The sequence below is a fragment of the Rhinichthys klamathensis genome, unplaced genomic scaffold, assembly GCF_029890125.1.
Source record: "Rhinichthys klamathensis goyatoka isolate OS25496 unplaced genomic scaffold, OSU_Roscu_1.1 h1tg000329l_1, whole genome shotgun sequence".
Taxonomy (NCBI): Eukaryota; Metazoa; Chordata; class Actinopteri; order Cypriniformes; family Leuciscidae; genus Rhinichthys; species Rhinichthys klamathensis.
The window spans coordinates 719,905-730,095 of NW_026606844.1; the positions used below are offsets into that span (position 1 = coordinate 719,905).

General features: G+C 38.6%; 1 protein-coding gene across 1 annotated transcript in view; it reads left to right on the forward strand.

Annotated features, from left to right (window-relative positions):
• frem2b (FRAS1 related extracellular matrix 2b) overlaps window positions 1-7,870 on the forward strand; it is an 83,663-nt gene extending 75,793 nt beyond the window's left edge. The window contains exons 16-24 of the mRNA XM_056272010.1: window positions 34-365; window positions 2,167-2,359; window positions 2,733-2,837; window positions 3,335-3,462; window positions 4,374-4,508; window positions 4,836-4,962; window positions 5,083-5,270; window positions 6,377-6,523; window positions 6,603-7,870. Coding sequence (XP_056127985.1) covers window positions 34-365; window positions 2,167-2,359; window positions 2,733-2,837; window positions 3,335-3,462; window positions 4,374-4,508; window positions 4,836-4,962; window positions 5,083-5,270; window positions 6,377-6,523; window positions 6,603-7,094 — 1,847 coding nt within the window. The 3' untranslated portion in view covers window positions 7,095-7,870. The remainder of the gene's footprint in view (window positions 1-33; window positions 366-2,166; window positions 2,360-2,732; window positions 2,838-3,334; window positions 3,463-4,373; window positions 4,509-4,835; window positions 4,963-5,082; window positions 5,271-6,376; window positions 6,524-6,602) is intronic.
• The last annotated feature ends 2,321 nt before the right edge of the window (window positions 7,871-10,191 follow it).

Here is a 10,191-nt window from a genome sequence, read left to right on the forward strand (position 1 = left end):
CATGTTACATCATCTGCCTCATTCACTTGTTAGGTATGTTACCTGTTGTCTCCACTCGGCCGCTCTCCAACTTTGAACTGACCCTGAGTCCAGACGGCACGCGTGTTGGAAACCATCGCTGCTCAAACCTGCTGGACTTCACAGAGGTGCGGACACGCTACGGTTTCATCTCCGACGCCACCCGCAATCCAGATGCCATTGGCGGGACTGCGCCCTACCAGTTTAGCACGACCCTCAGGGGACAAAATACCCTACGATTCTACCGAAACCTGCATCTGGAGGCATGCTTGTGGGAGTTTGTCAGCTACTATGACATGTCTGAACTACTCAACGATTGTGGAGGGAACATCGGGACTGATGGACAGGTGAGGAAAGAGAAGAAAACTATTTAATTACATTTCATCATGCCTTTAGCATCAGGCAAATAAAAAGTCAAATACACTATACCGTTCAAAAGTGTTGTTTTTTCTAAGAAATTATTTTATTTAGCAAGGATGCATTAAATTGATCAAATTGACAGTAAAGACATAAAGATTTCTATAAAAAAATCCCCTTTTTTAAAACTTTCTATTCATCAAAGAATTCTGAAAAAATATCATGGTTTAACATTGATAACAGTAAGAAATGTTTCTTGAGCAGCAAATCAGCATATTAGAATGATTTCTGAAGGATCATGTGACACTGAAAACTGGAGAAATTATGCTGAAAATTCAGTTTTGCATCACAAGAATAAATTACATAAAATAGAAAACGGTTATTTCAAATTGTAATAATATTTTTCAATATTACTGTCTTTACTGCAAGTTTTATCCAATTACTGCAGCCTTTGATTAGAAAAAGAGCCTTCTTTTGAACGGTGGTGTAAGTATTTTGTGCCCTCAAATGCGGCTAACATGTTTCTATCTCTGTTTTGTTTTGTTTCAGTGTCAATTCAGGAATGTATTTAATTTGTTTCAAGGTTTAGACTCCTGCTCTTGATATATGGATTTCCAGTCTATCCCAAACATATTAAACTTATTTCACAGATGAGAGATCACACCAAACCATTATGCTGTGGCTATCTGTTTTAGCTTATTGGCAAAGGGATTTGCTTTATGTACCTCAAGTTAAAGCAGCCCACTTTGTCTTTCGCCAACAATGAGTCAAACCTGACCTTTAGATCATAAAAAACGTCTTTTTTTTCCGTTCTTCCCTTTTAACAGCTAGCTTGGAAAGCGTAGACCTTAAAACAAGCTTGGAAGACAACTGTTTACATGCCTGTTTGAGCCAGTTGTTCATCTTCACCATGGACACAGGCTCTGTTGGTTTACTCTGCAGTTAATTAAAGTGGACTAGTGTCATCAAACAGGGATGGACGGGTGTACAGGCCACATTCAAGTTCAGTGAAGTCGATCTGTGAAGTTATCCGAAACACTTTCTTAAAGAGTTAGCTGTTACTATGCTACAGTGCCTCACAGCTAAAGTAGCCTACTTTTAATTTGAGTTAACTGCAAATCTTTTAGGATACATTTTTCTATTAGAAATGTGTGATTCTAACTGTTAATGTAATTTTAAGAGTTCAATTTTTTTATTTTCAGGGTAAACCAGTCTATGGGGTAAACTGATGAGGCTTTCAGTGGTTAACGTAAAGCAAGAGCAACAGCACCATCTGCTGGTGGCACATATGTACATACAGTCATTTCAAAAGCCTTTTGCTTCTCTTAACATAGTTAAGATTTTTATTTGGCAACCAAAGTATACTGTATGTCACAGTATGTGTAATAATCATGAGGTTAGAAGTTTAATTCTCAGGTGCTAAATGATTTGAGACTGTACCCAGCAAACACAGAACGACCTTATAATGTCATGTTTTTGTTTTGTTTTTCGGGACTAAAAAATATGTTCTTTTTTGTAACCAAAAACAAATCTTTTAAGAAAGTATCAGGGAGGTTTTTGTGACAACCTGTACAGAACCTTTATGGATCTTTAACTAAACGTGATTTTTATAATCATAAATTAACCAAATCTAAACCTTCTCCAAACCTAAAGGGAACATTCTATTTATGTAAAGAAAGCGTTCCTGACTAATTAACAGAGAACCTTAGTACCGGTATGTTCGTTCTGGGTAGGTTCCCAAATCTGTTATCTGGGTAGTTACAATAGTATTGACCTTTCTGTCCTGTGTAGGTGCTGAACCTGGTGCAGTCTTATGTGACCCTGCGTGTGCCCCTGCACGTGTCATACGTGTTCCATTCACCCGTTGGCGCTGGTGGTTGGCAGCACTTTGACCTGCAGTCGGAGCTGCGTCTCACTTTTGTTTATGATACTGCCATCTTGTGGAGAGATGGCATTGGTAGTCCACCAGAGGCTGAATTACAAGGCAAGACAGCACAATTTTCTATTTGAATATATTTTAAAATGTAATGTATTCCTGTGATGCAAAGCTGAATTGTCAGCATCATTACTCCAGTCTTCAGTGTCACATGATCCTTCAGAAATCATTCTATGCTGATTTGATGCTCAAGAAACATTTATTTATGTTGAAAACGTTTGTGTTTTTTTGTTGTTGTGGAAACTTATACATTTTGTTTCAGGATTCTTTGATTAATAGAAAAAAAGAAAAATTCTATTTGAAATGCAATTCCTTTGTAACAATGTACAAGTCGTTATTGTCACTTACAAAAATCTTACTGATCCAAAACTTTTGAACAGTAGTTTATGGATTTTTTCATTATGTGAAATTCATTTTTTAGGGGCCCTCTATCCTACAAGCATGCGCATAAATGAACAAGGTCGCTTGGTTGTCAACTTCCGTACAGAAGCACGTTTTCGGGGGCTCTTTGTTACTGCACATTCAGGTGTGTTATAACTTATTAAGCATATTAAATACAAAAGGTACCTGTAAATGATTTCATCTGGTTCTAATAATTGTTTTTCATTTACTTTTTTTTTTGGCTCATGACTTCATGAAAGCAATTATACAACTGGATGAAACTGTGAAGATGAATCCTAGTCATAAGTCACAAGAAATTATATTTTGAATATAGAAAATGAAGCTTATTTTTGGAACCAGCTCTTGTTATAGCTCTATTCTTATAACTGTAATTCAATTAAAATAATTGTAAAGTACCTTTGTAAAATAACAGTTGATGTCAAATGTAATGTTTGAGTATTTTCAAATTATTATGAGTTTATATATATATATATAAAAAGAATTGATTTGGGGGTGAATTAAGAGACATTTCTTGTGAAATTTGTTCATTTAATGGGTCAATTCATTGAAACTTGTAACGATGAGGCAGTGTCATGATCTTACTTGTGTTCAATCATAATAATAACATTTCTGTTAACACAGCCTCCCTCATGACTTCCATGGTCATGTGTGCGGACCACCCTGGGCTGACCTTTAACCTTAGCTTGGTGAGAAGTGAGCCAACATACAACCAGCCAATGCAGCAATGGACCTTCATCTCTGATTTTGCTGTAAGTGTTAGGGTGTCTGATTTTCAAAGCAAAATCTGCTTTTGAGACTATGGGCCCTATTCTAACGATCTAAGCAAATGGTGTAAAGCGCACGGCGCAAGTGCACTTAGCTTGTCACTTGGGCGTGTGTCCGAATCCACTTTTGCTAGTTTAACGACGGGAAAAATGGTCGTCGCGCCAGGCGCATGGTCTAAAAGGGTTGTCCCTATTCTCTTATTGAGTAATGGGTGTGTTTTGGGCTTTACGTGCAATAACCAATCAGAGTCTCATCTCCCATTCCCTTTAAATGCCAGTTGCGCTCGCGCCATGGCGGATTCGCTATTTACATGACGGAATTTGATAGTAGAAAGACCGAATGTGTCTCCAGAGCCCAAACAGATCTGCTCGTGCGCGAGGTTCAAGCGCGCAAACAGACCATCTACGGGACAAGCCGAATTCCACCATATCTTTATGTCCACAATAATAATCTTTTACATTTTAATCCTTTTATTTTTAATATTTGGCTAGTTTGTGTGGTGCTGCGTGTCCCTGTGTGTGTAATAAGCAGAGTGTACGTGCGTTGTGGACCCGCCTATAGGCGCACATTACTAACGCACTCTTTAAATAAATAAAAAAGCAGTCTATTTCAGTTGCCTCAAAATAGCAATGTGCCATCAATGCGCCTGAACACACCTCTTTTTCAGACCAGCATGCCCATGTGGGCGCACAGATGGGCGCAAATGCATTTGCTATTTAAACAATGTGGCGCAGTATGTGAAAATGATAACTGCGTCAGGCTGAAACTACCAAAAAACACTTGCGTCGCGCCTGGCGCTGCATTGCGCCAGGTGTATGATAGGGCCCATAATGTTCATGATTGTATTTGTCATTATTGGGTCCTTTACTGTCTTTCCTGAAATGCTTTCCTCCAGGTGAGGGATTACTCAGGCACTTACACAGTGAAACTGATTCCCTGCACGGCTCCTCCCAGTGTCGAGTATAGCTTCCGTCCTGTGTGCCATCCCAGAGAGCCAATTACCTTTGATCTGGACATACGCTTCCAACAGGTCAGTACTGAATCACAAGCACTCATCAAAGGGTTCACGTCAGTGGCTGTATAGCCGAGCTCAGAGTTTTCCTGTGTGTGTGTGTGTGTAGGGCCCTTAAAGCTTGCAGGGAACACATCATACATACTGTACAGTACATCTTTGCAAATCCTGCATTACAGTCTGACAGGTTTACAAAACAATCAATTCTGAAAAGCAGAACTTAGCACAGTCAAAACTGATTATTTCAAAATCTAGTAAAATTCTAATTATATAATATATAATAATACTATAATTTTGTGTAATATGAAGTTTAGTTAAAAGTAATGTGTATGTTATTTCCTTTAGGTGAGTGATCCAGTGCCAGCAGAGTTCAGTCTTAACACACAGATGCTCCTACTTTCAAAGAGGACTCTCTGGTTGTCAGACGGCTCCATGGGCTTTGGTCAGGAGAGTGATACTGCTTTCTCAGAGGGTAAAATGCTAAAAACAACATTTTATTCATATATGTGATTTGATCCTGTGACCAAAGTAAAGATTATGAGAACTGAAGTATGACACCTCTCACTAATTCAGGGCTGTTGCATTTCTCTAGGAGATGTCATCTACGGCCGTGTAATGGTAGATCCTGTTCAGAATCTTGGAGACTCGTTCATCTGTAACATCGAGAAGGTGTTCCTTTGCACAGGGGCGGATGGATACATCCCAAAGTACAGCCCTGACAACTTTGAGTACGGCTGCTTAGCTGATTCACCATCTCTTTTGTACCGATTCAAGATCATTGTAAGTATAGACACAAACTTCGCATAAACAGTTGGAATTTTTTATTTGAATATTGACTTTTAAAGTCTAAATCAATTGTAAAAAATATTCATTCATATAAATTAATTTTTTACTTTTTAGTTGGTTTTTGAAAAAAAAAAAAAAAATAACTAAAAAACACTTACATGCAGTTGAATTAAAGAAATACATACAAACATTGTAGTTACAATAAATCATATTTAGAAAACAGACATATAATACAATTAAACATAATGACATCATGAATTAGGTTATATTTTAATTCCATTATTTTTTTCAGGTTTAAGTTGTGGTAATTTGGTTGTCATCATTTTTATTTCAGTATTAGTTTAGTAATTTTAGTACTTTAGCTTAAACTAAATGAAAATTAGAAATGTTGCCTTGGCAAGGAACTGAAATAAAAAAAGATATATTTCAGTTATTATATTTCAATTAACATAAATGTTGTTTAACTCTTTCTTCGCCAGCTTTTTTAAAAATGTTGCCAGCCAGTACCTGCATTTTTTTTTAATAATTTTCACAAAACTTTCATGCCCCCAGAATCATGCATTCTTTTTTTATCAACACTTGAATGTGGGCAAGTTATTGAAAAAGCAACATTTTGAACAAAAAGCTAAGAAAATTGCGTTTTTGTCAAAGACTACATCCAGATTGGCTTCAGAACGATGATCAAAACATAGATCGAGTCCATCAACACCTATACCTTCAAGTCCTATACCTTTTCCTGGGTCGACATTTCATTCGGTAATATTAGGAGGATTTGATTTTTATGCAGTTTAACGTTTGATAATAGCGTTAGATTACATATGCGTAAGCCATGCTTCTTCGCTTGTTTTGGGATCTGGAGCTTCTGTACTCTTAGAGAAGATGCGTAATTGCGCCCCCTTACCGTATAACACTGAAAACATGGATTGCCAGAACATTGCCAATGGTGGGGAAAGAGTTAATAGTTATAGTTTTAATTAACTATACCACTGTTCGGGATTGATAATTGTTATTGAGAGCATGGAGAACAACCTTGGCTTTGCGTTGATTTCAGGATCATATGACAGTATAACCTATAAGTTTGAACTTGTTCTGCTTTACAGGACAAAGCTCAGCCAGAGACTCAGGCGAGAACATTTGGTAGCATTAGTTTCAATGCTTTCCTCGCAGTAGACGATCCGCAAGCTCTGGTGCTGGTAAGGCAGCCAGGCTCTGATGGCTTTAGGATGGATTCCACAGCTTTGTTTCAGGTAAGATGCACACAACAGCAGGCACATTAAGAAATGTTGCGATCATGTTCTGATGCTAACACTGTAACACTCCTCCCAGGTGTCGGCAGGCAGGGAGTGGTACATTCACACCATCTACACCGTCCGGTCCAGAGACAACGCAAACCGGGGCATTGGGAAAAGGAGCCTTGACTATAATTCTGTGACACACAGACATTCAATTTCCAAAAGGTCAGCCAGCAGCGTTCCAAATTTGGCTCAGGATATTGGTGCAGAAAATAATCGTGGCACAAACATCTTGCATATAACGCTGGACCGCAGCACTCAAAAACAACCCAACCTTCACAAGGAATCCCAAGCGGAGGGTGTCGTTCCCAGAGAACTGAATCACAGGGACTCTAGTGACGACCAGCTTGTCTTGATCATAGGAATCTTGGTAGGTCTCCTCTTCACCATCCTCCTTGTCGTTCTCGTCGCTCTGGTGGTGCGATCTAGGCGGGAGAAGAACGTCACGGAGCCCCCCAAAAGCTCCAACAGCACAGAGCCCATGATGACGCAAGTCCTCGATAGCAACAACAGTTCAGAGGTTTGATTTCCCAACAGTGGATCCTCCCTGTTCAAATCAATTTTTGTTTGCAAGTGCCTCTTGTTTATTTGCTTGGGCACGCAAAGACACATGTGACTCGGAGTGGTTGGTCTCTACCTCTCCTCTGGATTTTGACAGTCCGAAAGTGTACTTGAATTTCAGAAGCACTTCTGTTGTCACTGCTTTAATAATTGTTTGAAGTCTGAATCTTTTGCCGAGACTTGAGTCCAGTCTTGTATACTACTGCTACTGTTACTACTGCTTGATGGCATTGATATTCATCCAAATGAAAGTTTGACTTTTATATCCAAAGGTGCTAGATGAAAGAACGGTATTATGGAAAAGGATGATATTGTATAAATACAGGTTGTTTTAAGTCACTGATCATTTTTATTGGCTTGTTATTATTATATGGATGAATGAATTGTACTATATACTGGATGGGTGATCCATCCATGACATCATTTTTTTATTACATTTATGTGTGTTGTTTTCCCACTGCTATTATTTCTAGTTTTGCTAAATAAATATACTGTAGTACTATAACTTCAGTAACATCAAACTAGCTTTCAAACTAACTTTTCCTATTATCAAGAACGAGATTGTTTTATTTTTGGAAAAACAGCAGCACATTAGTGGTCTATTACTTTTCTGTATTTTACATATTTATGGTCAATAAGTTTGCATGGTTTTATTTTTATTTTTTAACTACACTTACTGTGTAAAAATGTATCATAGTGTATTATAAGTCAGATAAAATTTTGGGGGAAATTATCAAATGATTTTGCCTTGTTGCGTTTCTTTGACGTTACCCAATAGACCTAATTCACAGAAGCGCAGTCTTTGATTTTTAACGGGAATGAAAGGCTGTGAGGGATACTCTTCAGTGGGTTGTACTGTTATTTAATGTTTTTGGATTGTTCTCTAAACATATTTTCCCCAAAAAAATTCAGAAGACAAACTCCAGACAACATGAGGTGTGGAAAATTATAAGTGATCTAGGAGCTTTTTTTTTTTTACAGTGGATGCCATTGAAAACATGATAAGTCTATCCTCTGCAGCCTTGCTTTCATACCTGTCATAGTGCTGCACTGAATAGGGTCTATCAGCCGTTACTCTGGTGACCACCTGGTCATTGCTCTGTTGCAGGACAGTAGATGTGATTTTGAGTGAATGCGGGACACGTGTGTGAGAGAGAAAAGTTCACTGCTATTTTACCATATAAATATACTGATATTTTTTACATTAGTTGGAAAGCCTATTTGGCATCACTTTGGATAATAACGTTTTAAATCGGCAAATAAACTTAACTTGCACTCAATTTACCCAGGTTTGAGTGATACGATGTAATTTAGTCTATGGGACCTATATAGTCTATACTAGTTCTAAATATAATGAACCGAATAAAAGGCTAGTAGGTAAAAATAGCTTTTTATTATAAAATAAATTCCCTTAAGTAGTGGCAAGTTTATTTTCCTTTATTAGATTATGCAATCATTAAATGCATTTTACTGGATTAAGTGCATCTTGAACTTGTATTTGTTGATTTGAATAAAAACAAGGAACTCTAATTTCACTGTAAAATGTTCCTCACTTTTTTACTTTCATTTTTAACAACAACGTATATTTCCTCAGTTTTCCAACAGTAGTTTGACTGTCCATGCACGCTGTCATCATCAGGGGAATAAAAAAAATCCTCTTTACGAATGCATTGGTCAGTTATTTTCCAGCTCTAGCTAGAACATGACGGCTGTTTTTTTTTTTTTTGTATTATAAAAAATAATAATACAGACATAAATGAAATCCAGGACACACTTACATCTTGCAAGATGCGAGACAAAGCTCTCTATTTCGGACTGTCCTGCAAAATCCGTCCTGCAATTTATTTGACTTTTTACTGTATAGTCAATTCAAGTCACCTTCATTTATATTGCTTTTAACAATATCAAAGCAACTTTAAAGTGATAATAGAAAATTAAAGTAACAGAGATTGTTTTGGCTTTACAGCAGCTCTAGAATAAAGTTATTGTCCAGCTAAAAGTTAGTTTTGATCGATTCACTTCCTTTGCAAAGATCATTACTTATTAACTTAGGGGCCGCTTACACAACACCGTTCTAACAGAAAACCCTAAACGCGCTCCGGCCCGCTCATTCACGCAACAACAGTGCCTGGTGGCTCGAGAACACAAACCTAGAAATAGGTTCCAGGGTGCAAGCCTTGAAGAATATATATATATATATATATATATATATATATAACGTGAGGAACTAAATAGCAAACACAGATGATGGTAATTAATAGGACACAGGTGATACAGATGAACTAATGATGGTAACTGGGAGACAGACTAGTGGCAAATGACAACAAACTGAAAAGTCCATCAAATTTTTGTCCAGCTAAATGAGCCCTAATGACCCTAAGTCATTAGGGATCCCCCATAAGAATTTATTTTTGGATTTTGGGGGGTCCCGACAAATATATTTTAACATTAAAAATGATTGTGAAAATTATAGGTCTTTAGTGACATTTTATATTTATAACAGTAATTACTTTATTTCCTAGCACGAGACAGCAATCAGGGCAGCTAGGCCTGGCCTCTCTCAATCTCCACTGTCGTTGCTCCTCCTTTTATGCTTCCGCTCCTCCGTGAGAGATACGAGACCGGTGTGTCGCGCAGGTGTCGCTCATCAGTAATCACACCACCGGCCTTGGACAGACGAGGCGAGAGAAAAGGAGACGGAAGCATGAGGAGCGACAGAGACGAGAGAGGGGAGAGGGGGAAAAATAAATAAAAAATCTTGGTCTGGTTCCCGGACACACTACCGCTCGGTCCTCAGCCAGCTGAGAGACTCACTCGCGGTGCCATGCGATGGTGCTGGACATCCGTTGGGGGACGGCTCGACGCTCCTCCACCTCCTGGCGGATGGCTCCTCCGGTCGAGGGCAGCCGGCAGCAAGTGCTCCGCCCCCATCATGGCCGACGGCAACAGGCGAACGAGTGACTCCTCCGCTCCCTCTCGCACGGCAGGGAGCGGAGGAGTCAGGAGCACGGCAGCGAGGTCTCCGTCCCACCTGCTGTTCAATCGCTCCAGCACCATCGGAA